The 19,052-nt window shown below is 39.6% G+C and overlaps 1 protein-coding gene across 1 annotated transcript; it reads right to left on the reverse strand.

Moving 5' to 3' along the window:
- Positions 1-547: 547 nt before the first annotated feature.
- nufip2 (nuclear FMR1 interacting protein 2) lies at positions 548-13,541 on the reverse strand. Its single transcript, XM_071925426.2, has 4 exons — positions 13,354-13,541; positions 8,761-10,455; positions 8,475-8,507; positions 548-5,946 (listed from the first exon to the last, which is right to left on the reverse strand). The coding sequence occupies exons 1-4, from the start codon at positions 13,499-13,501 to the stop codon at positions 5,894-5,896; spliced, it is 1,929 nt and encodes a 642-aa protein (XP_071781527.1). The 5' UTR covers positions 13,502-13,541; the 3' UTR covers positions 548-5,893.
- Between the last annotated feature and the right edge of the window lie 5,511 nt (positions 13,542-19,052).

The following is a 19,052-nucleotide window of genomic DNA, read 5'->3' on the forward strand; positions in this document are numbered from 1 at the left end:
GGCGCCTTGGAACTGCAATCAGCACCATATAATTAAACCTTTATTAGGTCTTCCTCTCTCTCTGTCACTCCTTGTATCTGCACAGAGAGGATACACTTCCCCAAGGCCTTTACACCAATCACTGAGCACATCACTGTCTAACATATGCAGAGAGGCTCCTGATTTGAACATGTTGTTACAGAGAGTGATCTTGCTGTTGCAGGCCGTTTATCCTACACTATTATGGCATGACACTGAAACTCCATGACACTGTCCAAACTGCTGATACTTTTTCTCAGATAATACAACTCAACAGTATTCCACTATACTTATGCTCTTCTTTATCTACAGGGTTTACATTTATAGCTTTTTACCTCTTTAATGTGATTTCACTCTCTTCATGATTTAAGTTTAACAGGTGCATCCATAACACAAGTTTAACATCATTCTGTCGTTTGAAAACACATGGACAGATCATGTGCCGATATAACCTGCCAAGTTAAAAAATAAGATACTAATGAAATTTGTGAGCAACATAACCTCATCTTTTAATACTTTAGGTTCCACTGTTATACATTTATGGATTTGTTGTAGTATTAACATGTGATGTAGTGTCACACCAAAGGGCAAATTGAGAGTTGTTGCACTTGTAAAGTAGTCCAATATTATAACAAAATTAATTATCAATTACCTTCTTTTTGTTCGAGTGAAAGGAAAGAAACTGAAGATTTTCCCACTCATTTATAGTAGTATACTTGTGTGATTTGGCATAGTAAACATGCCATTAGTATTGTCAATGTACAATATAATTCACAGTATAAACAAGATCACTGTTACAAGTGCCCTTTGCTACAAGCATCTGACATGCTTTCAATCCCATGCAACATTAGATAGCAGGAATCCAAACAATACAGAGAACACACACAAAACACAGACTTCTTAATGAAAATTTGACATTTTAATGGAAACTAAAATTGTGAACACTTGAGTTTTTTTTTTTTAATTGAATCTATTACATTGTTTGGAATTTGAGGGTTATTATCATGCTTTTAAAAAAAAGGAACATTGTAATGTGACACTTCTGTTAAATAAAAAAAAAAATTAAACAATCAGACTGCACACTTAAAAACTTAAATGTCAACTTGTAAGACATTTGAGAAAGAAATGCTATTGCCTCATATTTTGGGGGCTAGAGGTGTAGAAGTGATAAAGGAGGAGCAGACCGATAATGCATCAACAAGCACAATAGCCATTTGAGATGACGAGGAGAAACAGAACAAAGATGACTCGGCACCACATATCTCCTCTCTTCATGACCGTTAGCGGTACAGAATCGTGTAAAGACACACGTTGCCCTTGTTTCTACCACATGTGTACAACCATAAACACTGTACCTCTCAGGTGCCACAGAGTAAAACAAAAAAAGCCCCCGAAATTAACATGTTTTCACAAGAGGCAAGGACAGTGGTAGGAGGGACAGTTTTTAAGTGGAGCACAAACACCAAGTCCAGCATTTCCCATTACAGACGATTGATTACTGGATGAAGAAGCAGCACTTTCGGTATTTGTTTTATCTCTATATTGTCTTCCTTTTGGATTCCTCCTTTCTCAGACCATAACACACTCAAAAGTGACATTCAGCTGCTACAGTAGTGACTTCACTATAAAAGATTCTCCAAAGCCCAGCAAGTTGTCAGGAAGCTGGTTATCACATCATCAATGTCCCCCATCTGTGCATTTGCCGTACAGTAGCTGAATATCTGAGTTGTGTACCTTTGGCGAAAGCAGATTCAAAGTTGTCGAACTGCACATTAATACCATTTAACTCACTCGCCCTCACAACATTATCAAGAACACTAGAAAAAAAATATATTAAGAGGAACTCTTGATGCAGTGTATTTCAATGGTCATTACTCCATCACGACTATTTGAAGAAATGCATTAAAGTAATTTGTATAAAATCTGCTGGAAAAGAGTAACTTCAAATATATTAACATTGATGCTATAGGGGAAAATAGGTCTACTTCAGCCTTAATCAACAACTAAATAGTCTAAAACTGATCAAAAATGAGACATAATTTTCCTTTGAAGTAGTTTCATTCTAATTGTGCATCTATGGATAAATTAGGTGACAATTCAAAAATAAACTCAGTTTTTTAAAAACATACAATGTTAAAATATTAATTATTAAATCAGTTCAAATTAATAATGTGCTACTTCAGACGTTAACTTGACAATGGACTGGCATGGCTATACACCAGCAAGCAGTTGTCATCTGTCCCATTCAAACTGATTTTGGCTTTAGGTCACACAATTTTCAAGCCATGAAAATTTCAAAACCTAGAAAACACCTAAAATGCTCATTGCTTTCAGCTACTTCCATGTCACTTAAAGAAGAAATTAGGATAGCTGTAAGAAAATGTGAACAGCATTGCAAATGTTACAAAAAAAAAAAAAAAAAAAAATGGCACGGATATATGCTGGAAGCAGATTTTAAACAACAATCAAAATCGCTGTAAAAGTATATTTTTTCCACACAGGCACCTGAACATGAAACAACAGGGATTTTGAAATATATGGGGAACTTGCATATAATAGGAAGAACTCACTATGCACACACCCACAAACAACAAGGCCGAAAGGCCAAACTAGTCACTCGCAACCTGGAAGCCTGCATCAGCATCCTTGAGGTGATTGCACATCCTGAGGGGGTGAAAATATAGACTCCACGTGTTCAGGCTTTTCTTTCTCAACACAAAGCACACTGACACTCACTCCCCCCCATCATTGTATTACCATATACTCAGCTATTAAGAACCAGTTTTTGGTTTTGCAGGCTACAATGCTAAATAATAGTTCTATCTTCATAAATGCATATTCAATATAGCCTTTTTGCTGTATTAAGTGCTTTAAAATGAGGAGCCTTGGGGCAGGAGGATGGGTGATTCTCTGATTTCCCTGAATCCAGGACCATCCTCTTAAAAAACAAACAAAAATTCAAAGGGTATTCACCGTAAGACAAAAGTAACATCACATACTACGTATTCTGACCACCCTGTTTTACATTTAGAAGCCTATGAATGTATTCACTGTCCACTGACATTTAATGCTTTTAGACTGTTTTTAACACATGATACTATATAATTTGGCATTTACAGTATGGGAACCTGATTAAGTCACTTTGTCTAAGGAGTATGGGCAATTTGAAGAAAATTAAGTCATGAGTTCTGCCAATCTTCACACCAGATTGACCTTCAATTCTCACTAGCATTCAAAACATAAGTCTAAATGCTATGGGCAATATCCACTCAAATTCTCTTGCTTCCTCAACGACCACGTAAGACACAATTTTGTTCTTATTCGGAGTACAGTATCTGATAACACACTCATCCATCACACGCTGTACAATGGAAGCAAAAACAAAGCATTTTAAATAGCAGAGAGCTAACGGATTAGACAGATGGAAGTAAAACGTCAGACAACTTGTACAAAACGTGGTTGTAATTACGACTTCCAGTTCCCTCTCGGTGTTTAAGCACAAGCTGTGACATAGCCTAATCAGAACACATTAGAAAAGAACTGTACTTGAAAGCTCATACCCAGACTGTAGCAACCCCATATAAACACTACTGATGTTCAGGAATAATAAATCAAGAGGTGCTTCACTATGAACAAATGACAGAGAAAATGAGCCGTCAAAGATTGCGAGAAGATTACTGTCTATTACACACGGAAAACAGCGCATGGAGCAATGTGCTTTTCTAAGGGGAAATATAACGGAAAAACTCATATGCTTAGAGCCCAAAATGATCGATGACAGCACCTTGCATGCCATGACACAGTTTTCTTCAAAAGAAATAATTTGGTGTTTTGTCACAGCATATGGGACTCTGTAATAGGACTCCAATTAAACAGTTTCCAATTTGGGCACATTACATGACAGGGGCCATTTGGCAAAAACAATATTTAACATAGTCATGGCTTTATCAACACTACCTGAGTTACATTTAATAATTCTGTATTTATCAACTTATTTTTCTGAAAAGTAACAGCCCAGAGCCATTCTTTCAAGGAGTATTTCTTGTCAGTACATATAGATCTCTCTAGTAATTAAAAGATAAAAGCAATTAGTTTACATAAAGTGCTATTAATCCACACATTAACCAAATCATATCTTGTAGAGAAAAGAAACCTGGACAGTTCCTTCCTAAACTGAAACCCAATCCTGATTTGGAGATGGTAATACAAATGACGTCATGGCTGGCCAGTTAGCATGTAGTATAAATTTGGGCTCCCTAGACATAATTAGGTCTTTCAACACAACCTCTTCTATGCAAGCATGACATCCTAAACATTTTGGACACAGAAATAAGCTACTTACGCACTACAGGCCACAACAGCATTTTGTGTGATGTTTTTGTAGCCCCATATAACCCATTTCACAAGCTGTATGGGATCACACGGTGTTATTGCACACTGGTTTGCAAACTTAAAATGTTATCCACAGTATAAACGTAAGAGTACTATTCATCTTCACATTTCAACACAGTATGACAAAGTGGCTAGTCAGGGACCCTGGGTTAGTATTGCAATTGTTGTTTTGTTACTGTCATCTTTGTGTGGCAATGAACAGTGACTTCTGACTCTCCACCAGTAAACATGCAGGAAATACAATGCCATAGTAATCAGACAGAAAATTAAAGACCAAATGCTGAGTTAGCAAAAAAAATAATAATCCAAGTTGAAAAATGCAACACGTATTCCTTTGAAAACAGGAAATTAACCATTTTTCCATGGAGAGAAAATGCAGGCAAAATAATTTGTATGGACATCCTGAGTCTTGCTGCTTAACAAATAGCTCAAAACACAGAATACCACTTATTATAAGCAATATCTCTTGCTCCAGAATGTCACTCGCACCTTATTCCTAAACCTGTATGATTCATATAATATTAAAAAGGTTTATGAATCTGGATTTAAGAATAGGCTGCACCGACCTCACATCAATAAACCGCATGAAATGTATGAAGAACTTTAGGAGTAAAAATGTTTCGACTTTGATGAATACATAACCTGATTTTAAAATCTTTAGCACACCTATAATAAACAGTGAAATGAAGGGGCGTGGCTTTCCTTCAAATTGGGCACTTCTGTATCTGTGCTCTGGGATCGTACTGCAGTGCAGATAACACTTATTCATGTAGGTCAGACAAAATAGTATCAAAAAAAAAAGAAAAGAAAAAAGAGCAGTTATTTAATTACTGGGCATTCTGATTTCCCCTATGTATTTAAGACAAAGGTTCTCCCTCACTGGATAGGGCCTTACCCATCAGCTTTCACTTTAACAGAACTCCTACAAAACTCAATTTCACAACTTCAAGGCATTCTTTTCAAGGTGTGTTCTCCTTTCTTTCAAGATGAAGTCAAACTTGCACACTCATGTGTATGTATAAATTCTAACATATCTACATTGAACTTATTTGAATGCGTGAAGAAATAAAATGACAGACTGAGGCATCCTACAGTCAGACTGATGGTTGCCACAGTTCAATGGACAACAGGATAAAGGCTTGGGAGGTGCAGTCAACGACACCTTCCTTTGTTGAACTCCCAACATCATCTCTAAAGAGCTATGAGGCAGACGTCTATCACAGCTCAATGTCGCACGTGTCCATCATATTGGAGAGGCACCGATCAACTCTTTAAACATCCCTCCCGAGTCTGTGTGTTTCTGAACTAAGTCCAACCATCTGATGCCTCCAAGAGTCCGTTATTCCACTCTAGATTCCAAAGAAAATCTGTCCCGCTCAACACTCACAGTTGTCACTTTATCTATCCAACAGGATCAAGACTTCCAAGGTAGAAAACTGCAGCACCCAGGAGAGGAGTAGGTTTGTACTGTAGACGATCTACCTCACTGATCAGGTCCATCCTTGGTCTCATCATAAACCACTACTCTTTTTGGATCTAGAGCAGGCGAGAAAGAGAGAAAGCACAGGATTAGATTATTCAGCATTTTCTCTGTAGATACAAGAATTTTACAACTTCAATTCCAAAGAACCAGATGCAACAATTGTACCAAGTAAAGAAAGCATACTGTAGATAATGCAGAAGAAAATGCATGCAGAATGTGAATTCTACTTCCACGAAATCGGCAACTATATCTGCCTCAAAGCTCTGGATCACAGTATCTCTAGTGATACCAATAGGCTGCTTGGTAGAATTAGTTTGTCATGCTTTCAGTCCAACTTCAGCAGCATCAATGTTGTTCATGACTTTAGTTTGCTTACATTTCTGCTGTTTACTAAGAAAATAATGATGGCCTTCATCTTGTGAGAATTTCACAGTCATTAGATGTTAGTCCAAGCTATGCAGCTACCTGTGCTGGAGAGGCATTCCAATAGGCATTTGTATCCATGCACCCATTTGTGAATTCAATGTGCAACTGTAATTATTCACTCCAATCAGTCAATCATTTTGCTGTTACTGGTACTAAAACAAGTCCCTTTAAGGCAATAGTATACAAGTATCCTGAACATTTTATTTTTCTAAAAGTGCCATTTAGTAAAAGGAAAGTGGGGCATGTTTTTTCCCTCTAGCTCATTTAAAGTGATAACAAATGTGGCAGCATGATGTTGGCTTAATGCCAGCTCGGTATTATTCTAGTGAATAAATTAGCATGACAGCATTACTATGCTGTCTCAGGTGGCATTGGTTACCACGGCAGTTAACGAGGCTTGTTAGGATCATAGGCAAAAACACCACAAAGGGTGCTCAAACCAGAGAAAAGCAACCAGGTTGAGGCGTTTACATCTGGGTCTAGGGATTTTATCCATACATGACCTTAGAACAATTGTTCCATGGTTTATAGCTGCAGCACTACATGTTAACCAAACAAACTTCAGGATCTTTCTGAGCGGGACAGAAGCAGATTGCCAGCGAGCTTCAATTGAACAATCAGGGATCAAAAGGGGCAGCACTGAAAACACTTTTATTTGAATCTTTCTATTTAGCCAGGTAGCCTCACTGAATTTAGATGTCTTATACAAGAGGGACCTTGCCTAGAAAAAACACTAGTTAAAGAATATACACCCAAAAAATATTAATATTGATCAGAGCAATGTAATCTAATACAGAAGATGTTGTGAAACACGATGTGGGTTTTTTTTGGAATCTGTTTGAACCAAACTCTTGCATGCTGTCAAACTTGCACTAGAAGCCCACAGGCTTTAATGTGTTTTAACAGCAGTAAACACCCAGTGTCTATTTACAACAGTCTTCTATCGGAGACAGGTTCTTAATTCATATAGCAGCTGAATCTCTGATTATATTTGGGTCAGGCCCAAAATACCAATGTGTCTCTGAATTTGTTCTGCACATTTATATACACAGTCTCGCACATATGAGTAACTTCTGGCCTGTATTTGATTACATTGTTCTTCTACCCCTCCCACTAGGGATGTCAGTTTCGGTTAATTTTGCTTTCGATAGGCCGACACCCATTAACCGGTAACTAACCGGTTAATTTTTAAGAAAAAACGCGAAATGACGTGAAATACAAGAAAGTGGCACTTTCCTTTTTAGTCCGGTGCTCCATTGACTCAACTAGTGCAGTGCCCGTTCGCCCCGCTGCTGCACAGAGCGCTGTTCGCTTGTTTATTCAAAGTTTATTAATAATGAACGTGTCGCGTGTCCAAATTGAACCAAATCCGACACTGCACGTCCTTGGGTCCCCTGCAATACACCCGCCAAGTGTGAAGTAGATCGGACGAACAGTTCTCGAGATATGCGAAGGACACACACACACTCACTCACAGACAGACAGAGATTCCTTGCTTTAGTAGATAGATGAGCTTTGGCGCCGCATTTCGAAGCGCTGTCCATTTGCTGTTATTTGCATATAAATATCTGCACTTGTTATGCACGCCGCGGCGTAGCCCGTTTTAATATAAGTGCTGACTCCGCCCACCTGGGCCAGTTTCGGCGTACGCCGGTAGCAATTACAAGTGGACCCTATCCTACAGTCCCTGCTCTCAGCGGAGGGAGGGGGGCTACACTGTGTGTGGGAAACGGTGTGATCGTCAGACCTCTCTGGATTAGACAAGCAAGCAGAGCAAACCGGCATCAGCCGAACCAATTTATTGCCAAATGCTTTGGGATTCAACACTTTAACATTGCTTACCATGGTCAGAAAAAGTCGCCAGATTTGTCGCTAGTCATTTTTGAGAAATAAAGTCGCCAGGGGGGTCTGAAAAGTCGCTAAGTCTAGCAACAAAGTCGCCAAGTTGGCAACACTGTATGCAAATTAACCTATAGACCGACATGCGTAACCGGTCAAAAATATTCTCGGTGGTTAACCGATTAACGGTTAACCATTGACATCCCTACCTCCCACCATCATGAATGTTAGCACTTATTGCACATTGAGAAAATGGAGTACCATTAACATTTTTAAAAATAAAAGGTTCAGAATGTTGAGACCAACTTTTGTTTACCTTGTTTTTGCAAATTGAAAATGTATTCCATTTCTGTTGAAGGAAAATAAAATGGTATTAGTTCAGCACACAAAACAAGACTGGATTAATAAGTCTTGAGGCATATTTTTTGCAAAATACACTACTGAATTCTTCATCAAAATTATATCAATAGACACATTTAGACATTTTTCATTTATTGTTTCATAATGTGGGCATTGTGAAGCAGTTTGAGACTGTAACGGTGATTAAGGGATATACAAATAAACTTGGCAAATAGTTAATAGGTAAAGTTAATGGAAGTTACCTTTAGTGTGATAAATGACAGCAGCTTTAATATCAAACGACCCCCAGCTACACCTCCTGCCAATGTCTTTAGAGTGGGCCTGTTCTTTAGATGAGCCAAACGACAAGGTGGTCAGCAGGCCCTGTACAGGCTTAGCACCGTTGTCTTTACTGGGGGCTGACACAGCAGAACCTGGACTCTTGGCCTCAGCTTTTGTCTTTTCCTGGCCAGAAGGATGCATCTTAGTGTCCTCCTCACTCATCACACAAGCAGGGGAACAAGCATTAGACACATTGCTAGGGGCACAAGTCCTTTTCTCAGGGTCTTGAGCCAATGTGACTGGCTCTGGGATTGATGGGCTAGCATCAAAGCATGGGTGAGCAGCCTTGGCTGGAACAGCCTGACACTCGCCTTGAGGTGCGACCACAGTAGTCTTGTCCTCCGCAGTCATCTGCCCACTTCCTCCTTCTGGCCCCAAGTTGGGCTCGTTGATGAAGGAAAGCCCCCACTGATTCTGGAAGATATCTCCCAAGGCTTTCTGATTTGTCTGAGCAGCCGGTGGGTCAAGTTGGCGAGCACTAGGGAGCACAGGTTGCATATTTAAAGGGTAAATTAAAAGAGTACACTTTCTAAGCTCATAAGCTTCTGCATCTACGGGACTGGTTGTAGAGCTACAGTTACTTTCCAAAGAAGATGCTACATTCTCTCCACTTGGGAGAGATGGGGCTGGTGGAATACTACTAGCAGCAGGAGCAAAGAAGGTACCCACTGACGGGCAGCCGTTTCCATTTCCAGAAACAGGACCATTAGTAAAGCTAGCTGAGGTGATAGTTTTCATAGCAGACATAGGGACCTGTGACAGTCTAACAGGAGGAGGCAGTGCCTCTCCCCCAGCTTGGGCTACTTTGTTGAGGTTCTCCTTTACTTTACTTGCATAACTGATCTTGGGCACAATTTTAGCACTGCTATTGTCCACAGGAAATACTGGAGGGGGCTTGAACAAAGTCCATGAGTCCTCTTTTGAAGGTGAGGAAAGCTTGGCTTTGTGCCTTTCCTCAAACTTTTTACCAAAGGTGCCTACTGTTTTGCCATCCGAGTTTTTCCTCTGAGATTCCCCCATTGAAGCCTCAGAGGCAACTGCCCGTCTAGCTGCTGATTGAGCCTCTACTTTATGGACAGCTCTGAAGCCATCAAGTCTTGAACTTACTCCCTTCTCAGTTGGCTCAAGATTAAAAGCCCCAGGCTCCTGTGTAGTGTTGCCCTGTTGCATGTCTTTCTCCTTTTCTCTAATCACATTGTCAGTGTTCTTGACACTGTTACATCTGGCCTTGCGTTTCTTCGGAGTAGTATATCCACCTTCGGAGCCGCTGCCATCATTGTCCTTGCAGGAATAGCCATTTGCAATGAAGCCACAGTTTACAACGCCATTTTGAAGCAACACAGAGTCTTTCTTATCCAAAGGTTGGCCCTCATGGTGATTCAAATCCAGAGCCTTTTCCTTGTCATTTTTAAGGTCCATACTCTTCTTATGGTCCAAACTTTTGCTGCTCACTTTTGGAACAGTCGTGTACAGCTTTTGTGTTGACTTCTGTTTCACGTTTGCATTAATTATGTGTCTGTTACCATTGCTGTTGGGGGGATGCGACATACCAACAGTATCAAATGGATGTGGATTCTTCTCCCCCTCCTCGTCACTGATGTTTACTTTTTTATTGCCTGAAAGGGGAAGCACAATCAGTTTATAGTGCATTGACAGAATAGCTCAACCACTGTATCCCCTACATTCACTCAGTGGCAGCCCCATAATGTAAATTGCCCCAACTGCTAAAAATATTAAAAAAGGCTATTAAAATTCCTCTGGCCTTATATCTCACGTAAGCAAAAGAAAAGAAACAAACACAGGACAAATTAAACAATATTGCCCAATTCAAATAACTGTGATAAAAATGGCACAGAAACTCTAGAGAGCAAACCTGCGTCCCAGAGCCAAATTTACCGAGGCCCAACCCCCAGTGCTACAAAAGAAATCTAGGGGAAAACACTGGATCAACAAAATCCCATACAAGATCAGGCTAAAATAAAAACAATAGAAAGGTTTAATTGAAAACAGTAGGCCTATATATTTTGCCAGCAATGGTTTTCATTATTCACTCCCTATTTCGTATTGCATCTAAAGCACCCTTACTATAGACAATGGCCATAAGTCAAAGATCATTAAGTGCATAACAAACCATTTAGGGATATGTCAAAGGTTAAGTTGTGTTTAGTGGTGCAAGGATGAGCAATGCAGGAGGAGAGTCAGTTCACGAAAACCCAAAGGAATGGCAAAGTCCCTGCATCTAGTATCATATGCCTCTAAAACTTCAAAACCTGCTTATAATCAACTACATTTCTGGGGACAAGTGAAGCAATTACTGAGTGAGAAGATATTATTATTAGACCTAAGTCACAAAACTATCAGATGCACACAGTTTAGAGGGTATGCTCCCCTGATGTGATTTTTTTTTCGTCTTGTAGATATGGCTTTGAAATGGATTTCTGGAAATGTTCTTTGCTTTCCATTATAATGATAAAATCTATGATCAAAATGTATCTCATAGGCTAAGGTAGGGCAGGTGCAATACCTTGCAAATTACACCCATGGTCTGATTTTTTTATAGTCAAGTTTTGTTTTATAAAAGGGAGACATATGCTTCAAGTACTACGGGCCAATGAGCATTGTAGCCAACGTAGTCATTGCTATCAATCTGCTCAAAATGTAGCCTAAGTGAAGTTACAAGATATGAATGAAGAAGACACCTTGACACCCTGCATGAGCATGCATCTCATATCCAGATTGTATCCACGTATGAATTATCCACATTTTATTGAAACTATTGGCATTAAAAATGTATCTCAATGATCCACATTGAAAAGAATTGCCCTATCCTTTGCAAACTGCAAATATGCATTACCAGCCTGATAATTTAATCCGTTTTTATGTTGTTAGCAGTTAATACAAATTATTGATCTCATGTGGTATAAGCATATTTTTTCAGGCTGTAGGTAGTTTGTGTTTTTTTTCTTATGCCTCAAATTATCACACCACAGTCAATATTGTTAAGCAAGCTACCAAACGTGTGCATTAGGCCTCATGGTGCTGCATGCTTTAAACAATTTCTATCTCAAACAGCGAGACAAATTAAGGATAAAAATCAGGGTACACAGCAGAAAAAATACTTAATTCTGCTCTGCTCATAGTTGTTGTATGTGGACTGAAAATTGTATCCTATTTAAACTTAAGTGTCAGTATGACCAAATGGATCTCTGACCACATCCTCAGGTGGGTTGGGCTATCTGGTCACTATCTGTTTTAAGTGTGTCATCGATTCACTTGCATCTATGAACTGTGTAGCCTACTGGATTGTTATGTGGTTAAGCTATCTGGATAAAATCTGATCCGATATCCAAGATGCATGTTAATGCCAGGTGTACCAGCAGAGATCATAGGAACATTTTTGAAATAAATATGGACTGGCATGGAGTGTCGGTGCACCATAAATAGGTCTATGCATTGCACAAGTGGCATGGGAATTGCTGTGTCAACGTAGGACTTCATTCAGTGGTGCTGCCGCTCATGTCAGATGGCATAGCACACATAAGCTTCTTGGTGCAGCCTTGCTAGTTTATGCTTGCAATGCACAGGGAGCAGTTTCTCGCTTATTGTTGACAGCAGCAAATGTGTTACCACTACCGTTAGCTATCGCCGAGTCGATGGTTAGCAGTCTCTGTTCAGCTGTGGCATGGCCATATCGCTTCAAGTAGGCACAATCGAGCTGCTGCGTGGCTTCACGTTGACTGGACAACATGCAACAGGCCTGACAGAGACGGCTAGCATTGGCTAATGTCAACTAACCAGCAGCTCGTTTAGCATTAAGTTTGAAACCACCAACAGTGGGTTGTGCTATATGATGTAGCTAGCTAGTAAACCTAGATGAACACAAAAAGAAGAAAACTACATATCATTACTGAGATTAAAAACAGTATTGTGGTGGTCAAGATTTGCTAACTGGCCAGGTAACTTTAGCATTAGCTCGCAATGATGTTCTAACATGGCCGACAGGAAATGGCAGCTCAGAACATTCCAGTGGAGCCGGCTCGTTTTCCTAAACTGGACACAGACATTCTGAAATGAATAAAACGAAGCTATAACTACTCTTAAAGGCGATTCAACATGCACATATAAGGGATATATGATACACGGTGACCTAACAAGATTTTCGCAGAGGACCCCATTGTATTAGCAAAAGAAAAATGGGTGGTGAAACCGGCGCACAAGGTCAATCCCCGATATGTCAAACCACCACCAGCGACAACTGTCACGCAACGTCAGCTAACTAGCTAACTTAATGGCTGGTTTCTCGTCCGATATAGGCTAACTATCTGCCTAATCAACTACTCACCAGTTGCGGCATTTCTTACATTATTTTGGCCAACAGTATATAATCTTAACCAGTAGCTAGCTAAGCCCCAAATAACGGTGGAGTTAACGTTAGTTAGCTAATGCTAGTCGGTTCGTTGACATTAGCTGACTAAGGCTAGCCAGCGTTAGCTAACTTTTCCGGATGGCCCAACCTGTTTTCTTCGTCTGCGTTTCCTGATGCTGGTGCTGGAAGTGGGTCTGATCATTTTTTAGACAAGTTGTATGTTGAATAGGATTTCTATCCTCTCCGTGGTGGTAATAATGCCTCTCTTGTGCCCGATCTTTGGGCTGTTCCTCCATCGAAGTGTAGAATGTCGGACTTGTTCAACCAGTATGTTAGCTCACTAGGTAAGTACAGAATAGTCCAATCACTGCCAGTGTAAAACGGAAGCTATTTGAAGCCTCTGTAAACGTCAGCAGTAAACGTCTAAAAATGATACTATTTTGGGTGGTCACCACCACTCTCAAATCCCATGTCTAGTATTTAGGCAGAGTTATGCTGGGAATAGTCCACACGACTTTTCAAATTCTGACAGACGGTGAAAATAGAGGTCACTTCACACTAAATAACCGATGACCGGTATTTTAAAAATTTCTTGTCCTGCAGCCGGAAAGGTTTGCAGACTAGACGATAACGGGGTGGGGTTCGTGTATGAACTGTAATCATATGACCGGAGGCGCTGCCACGTCTCCATGCAGGGGACACACTTTGGTAGGGGGTTCGGGGGGGATCTGCCCCCCTCCCAGTATTGGAAAATCGATCTCATGCAAATTCAACATATCTTAAAATAAATAGTTTAATGCTTTGATTTGGAAGTATTTATCCAGACATCGGATTAAAAATAAAGAACTATGGCCTTTTTTGCTCATAGTTCCTGCATTCTGGATGCCAAAAGTTTGCACCAATTGAGATTATTATCAGTCAGCATTTATATGCACTCAAGAATTTGTCGTGTAATGGCTTCTACCACCAGGAATAACACTATTCTATTCTATTCTATTCCGAACAGTTATGATTATTCTCCCCTTCTCTCTATTTCTAACTACACTAAGAGAACTTGGAGAGACATATTGCTCACTGGAGAGGTATATTCCATCATTGTAAAAAAAAAAATCATATTCATTCATATTAGCATGTCTTATAGCAGTGATCCTCACTAAATGTTGGATAGGAGCAGTGGTCAAAGCAAGTGATTGTGGGAGGAAATATCTTGCCTGAATGGATGATATTGCCTTATCAGCCATATTTCCCTATAATTTCCCATGTTTCTGCCCTCTCATGTGCCCTCCACCCATCATCCATCCTCCAAACACAATTCAAACAAAATGCTGTGTGCATTATTTCCCTGTAATTAAGTTGCCAATTATGATCTGTCTGCCACATCTTGTTTTTGTCCTCTCAAGTGAATGTAGAAAAACAAATTTTGAATTAATGGGTGGATCTGGCTCAATTAGAGTGTTTGATGTCAAACAAAGAATAGGTAACTCAGTGTTACTTACTATGGGTTTCGCATTCACCAAAGGGTCAGTTGGTGTAGTATAAGCTTCTTTTCTGATTTAGGGTTTAGGCTGGATCAGACCAATGATTCGATGTTAATGCCACCAAATCACATTGGGAGATATTCGTAGGCATTATAGCTAGAGCTGTTTCATATCACTCAGGTCAGGTCAAGTCAAACTGCTTCAGAAAGCACTTCTTAAATAAGATAGCAACAGGAAATAATAAAACAAGGGGTAATAAAAACAAGAGATAGACCAAGTACATCACAAACTCCAAGAATTTTGGCCAGAGCTTGTGTTTGTGTTTGTGTGCGTGCGTGTGTGTGTGTGCATGCATGCGTGCGAGTGACTAAAGGTACAAGGGTGCAACACCACTCTGCAGGATAAGTAAGTGAATGACAGACTACAGGGAAGTATTGTACCTAGTACCATAGTAGCATTTCAGGTTTGTCGGCTTTGAGAAGAAGAAGGCTGTTCGTCACCCATCCAGCACAGGATTCAACTTTATTTGGCTGTTTGGATCACCAAATTTAATTGCTATGTAAAGTTATAATGTAAAGTTATGTAAGAGTAAAAAGGAATGCCATACTTTTGAATGATAGTATCAACGGGGTAGATGTTCGGTGAAAATAAGAGGACCTAGAATTGAACCCTGGTGGGTGCCAAAATAAACCTCAGAACAGGGTGACCTGTTACCATCTAGGAAAACAAACAGGTCTATTAGTCAGGTATGTGTGGAATCACATAAGGGCAATACTACTGATGCTAACAGGTTTTTTTTAAACAGTCCGGGAGGATGCCATGATCAACAGTGATCAACAGGCAAATAAGGGCTGATACAGAGCCACTGTCCTTGGCTAATGGCAGGTCATTTATCATCTTAATTAGAACGGCCTCAGTACTGTTCTGAGATCTGATGCCAGACTGGAGGAGCTCATAGATGTTTTTATTATTATTACTATTACTTGAATCGAATTTAGTAAGTGCTGCTGAGCTACAATGTTTCCTAGTATTTTTGAGAGGAATATTTTGAGGGGTGTCTTAGGTCTTGGCCCTCGAGAACATATTAGTAAAAGTCTATTTTAAAGCATTTACTGGTTAGCAGTTGAGGCCGGAATAGTCCAACTTAGGCGCAGTACTGTGCATAACATTGTCAATGATAGTCGAGCACCCAAATATTTCTCTAACTACTTTCCCAGGGTAGGTGAATACTGCCATATGACCAGATATAGCATAGCTAATCTGGTCAGTGCTCATTTCTATTCACTGGGGTACAGAATTGGAATCAACTGCCTCTACCTGTTAAACAGACCACAAGCTAACATACCTTCTGTCATTTTGTCAGAATTATTAAAAAAAAACCTGTGATAACTTGCTGTCACTATCTTGCTACTAAATTTTATTTACAGCTGAGGACCACATTGGAAATAAGTCTATGACTTTGATGTGTCATCCTTGACAATCTTTTAGATGCATTGTATATTGGTGCTTTGCTTTTTAGATTTCTCAAAATAAACGAAACTTAAGTGTTGAAGTTGGGCTTCTTTAAAGGTGGCTTGATAAGTGCAAGTGAGTGAGTCAAAACAATTCTTGAAGAAAGAAAACTACTTCTACAGTATATAATGTAGAGATCTAGACATCTAAGACAGGAAATTGTTCTTTCATTTTTTGCGGGGATAGGATCTAAAAGGCAGGTCGAAGTTTTAGATGGCATAACGAACTTAAAAAATTGGAAATGGAAATTGGCAATGGAATTGGAGTAAAATGTGAGAGGATGAGTGAATGCAATTGGGTGACATTTTTAATGGTACTGAAAAGAAATCTAGTTATCTTTGTTTGCCTCTATCAAGTTAGAGACATAGATAGACCTGGCAGCCTATTGTGTCTGTAGCCAGCAGGACGGTCCTTCCAGGCTAGATGATGGAATTCCAGCTCAGTTGTACGTCACTTGCACCCTAATTTCTGAATGGCTTGTTTACGTGTCTGTGTGGGCTCACAGTACCAAAGAGCTATTTTTTTTGCTTCTTCCTTTGAGAGTGGCAGGAGGGTGGAGGATGGCCTGTAGTATGGAGCAAAGACCATCTGTTAAGCTATTGACTGATCCATTACTGGCATACTTGCTTGGGAAACAGAGAGTATAGTGGAGAGCTTTTCATAATTTCTGAGCAGTGCCGGTGTTACTTGGCCAACTGTTAGTGTTGTTTTTGTTTTTTTAAATAGAACTGACAAGGCAGGTTATATATACTGTATGTATATATAACCTGCACAGTGAATATATACTGTATGTATATATAACCTGTAAAATAAAGTGATGATAAAGTGTTGGGCATTCACTAGAGATGATTACGTTTTTAATATTAACACCCTTTGAGAGGACTAAATCTATAGGGTGTGATGTCAAGAATAAGTGAGCCCAGAAACGTGTTGTAAGAGGCCTACAGTGTCAGTACGAGATAGAGATGCAGATTTGACATTGTGTTTATTAAAATTGCCAGGAATCTGGATTCTGTCAAAATGTGTCATCACATGTGTAAGGAAATCAGTGAATTCTTAGGTAGGAAAGAATTTATTAAAACAGAGGTAGAAGCGTGTAGGAGCCGTGTATGTGTATATTGATTGGAACCAACTACTTAGCCTCTCAGCGGCTAATAACCTTTTTACGATAGCCGCTACAAGCGTGCACATCCAGTTAAATCAGGCTCAGGTGCAGGATAAAGTCAAAACTCACAGCAAAGTGTTTTGGGCATTTATCAGTGCCACACTCACCTCCATGAGATCAGGTGCCTTGCACAGGTGACAACCCAAAGTGTTTTTTGAGAGGCCAGCTCCCATCCACCTAGACTAGAGGCTACCTCTTTACAGCAGGCCCAGTCCGCCCAGAAACTGGCACCAGTTTTCAACAAATCTGTTGACAATGATGTTCTTGTCAGTGATCTTGTTAGGGATTGTCTTTGACTAACATCTTTAGTCCAAATGTGAATAATCACATGAGTGTGATTTTTATTTGAAAAATGTATTTGAATAATAATGTTAATAAGATATTACATTTAGAGAGGGACACAGCAAATGCATTGGAGAAGGAGAGTGCAAACTTTTGACCAATCCCATGCCTGTATTAAAACATTTTAAATGAATTACAATTCTTACAATTCTTGAAATTGCCCATTTAAAAAAAATTAAATGTTTGGCCATGGACATTTGAATTGGTAAATCATGTTTCTAGTTGGTCTTGATGTGCATTGTGGGTCAGTGTACAGAACTTTTCCGCACAAAGCAATCTTGTCTGTTGCTTGCCTGCCTTACTGTCTGGTGGTGCCAACTTAGCTTTGCAAATAAGGGGGAGGGTAGTTTACCAATGAATGATGATTGATACATTATTGACAATGAGTCAATCCATTTTGACTTATTTAGTCAGTTCAGTTCATGACTACACATCCCAAATTAAGTTTTTAAAAGTGTTTATTTGAGATGTGAGAAGTCGCATGCCAAAACTCGGAGGCCTCCTCACCTCAGATTGAGGAGGCAAGTCTCCCCCACTGCATTTTCTGGCCTGTGTGGGCAGCTGTGGCCATATGACACTGCCCATTTGTGCCATAAAATAACCAACAGCACCCTCTTGTGGGCTAGAGGTACAGAGTTTCACATTTTGTAGTACATAGTATACATAGAGTAAAAGTTAAATGGCAATGAATTGTGCAGTTTCTGGAGTCTCTGGAGTTTCTGTCTCTGGTATCGGCTCAGTCCTGGTGCAGAAGACAGTGATGAAGACAAATGTGATGTAACAGAACAGATGAATAACATATAGGTGCATTTTGTGAATAGGCCTAATCATGCTAAAATGTGACGTTAATAATGAGAAACGTTCTATGTATTTGATGTAATACAGTAACTGTTTAAATAAACATAGAAAAAATCTGACTTTGAATCCAAAGGAAAGGTTTTACCTGGACAACCTGTTTCTGAGTCTCATTACAGCATCCTGACCTGGCTGGCCTGGTTGAACTGGTGAAGGCAGGCTGTTGTAATATATAGGCTCTGAATCAGAGCAGCACAGATACAGTCAAGTAATGATTCAGAGTGCAGTAGCTACTCATACCATGTGTTTCAGCTATTTATATAGTCGTATTGAAGACAAATTGTGAGGACATTATTCAGTTGTGCATTTTTTTCATTCTTGTTGGTCACTATAAATAAACCACTACCAGCATTTGAAAAGGTTTTGTCCTCGACATCTTTCTTTAGTCTGACCAGATCTTTCTCCACTGTCATCCCAATTTACAACACAATGACATAGTCCAACAAAATAGCCTATAACCAAGTGATGGGATTTCAAGCTGAGAAATATTTTAGC

This window comes from Centroberyx gerrardi, chromosome 11 (assembly GCF_048128805.1).
Source record: "Centroberyx gerrardi isolate f3 chromosome 11, fCenGer3.hap1.cur.20231027, whole genome shotgun sequence".
Lineage (NCBI taxonomy): Eukaryota > Metazoa > Chordata > Actinopteri > Beryciformes > Berycidae > Centroberyx > Centroberyx gerrardi.

What these genes read in the sequence shown, in the direction of transcription:
- nufip2 (XM_071925426.2), bottom strand. Translation starts at nt 13,501, where the DNA reads ATGGAGGAACAGCCCAAAGATCGGGCACAAGAGAGGCATTATTACCAC. An exon ending in AACGCAGACGAAGAAAACAG is followed by an intron (nt 10,456 to 13,353) that starts GTTGGGCCATCC and finishes TTCCCCTTTCAG; the next exon opens with GCAATAAAAAAGTAAACATC. An exon ending in TTTCAATTTGCAAAAACAAG is followed by an intron (nt 5,947 to 8,474) that starts GTAAACAAAAGT and finishes CGCCTGCTCTAG; the next exon opens with ATCCAAAAAGAGTAGTGGTT.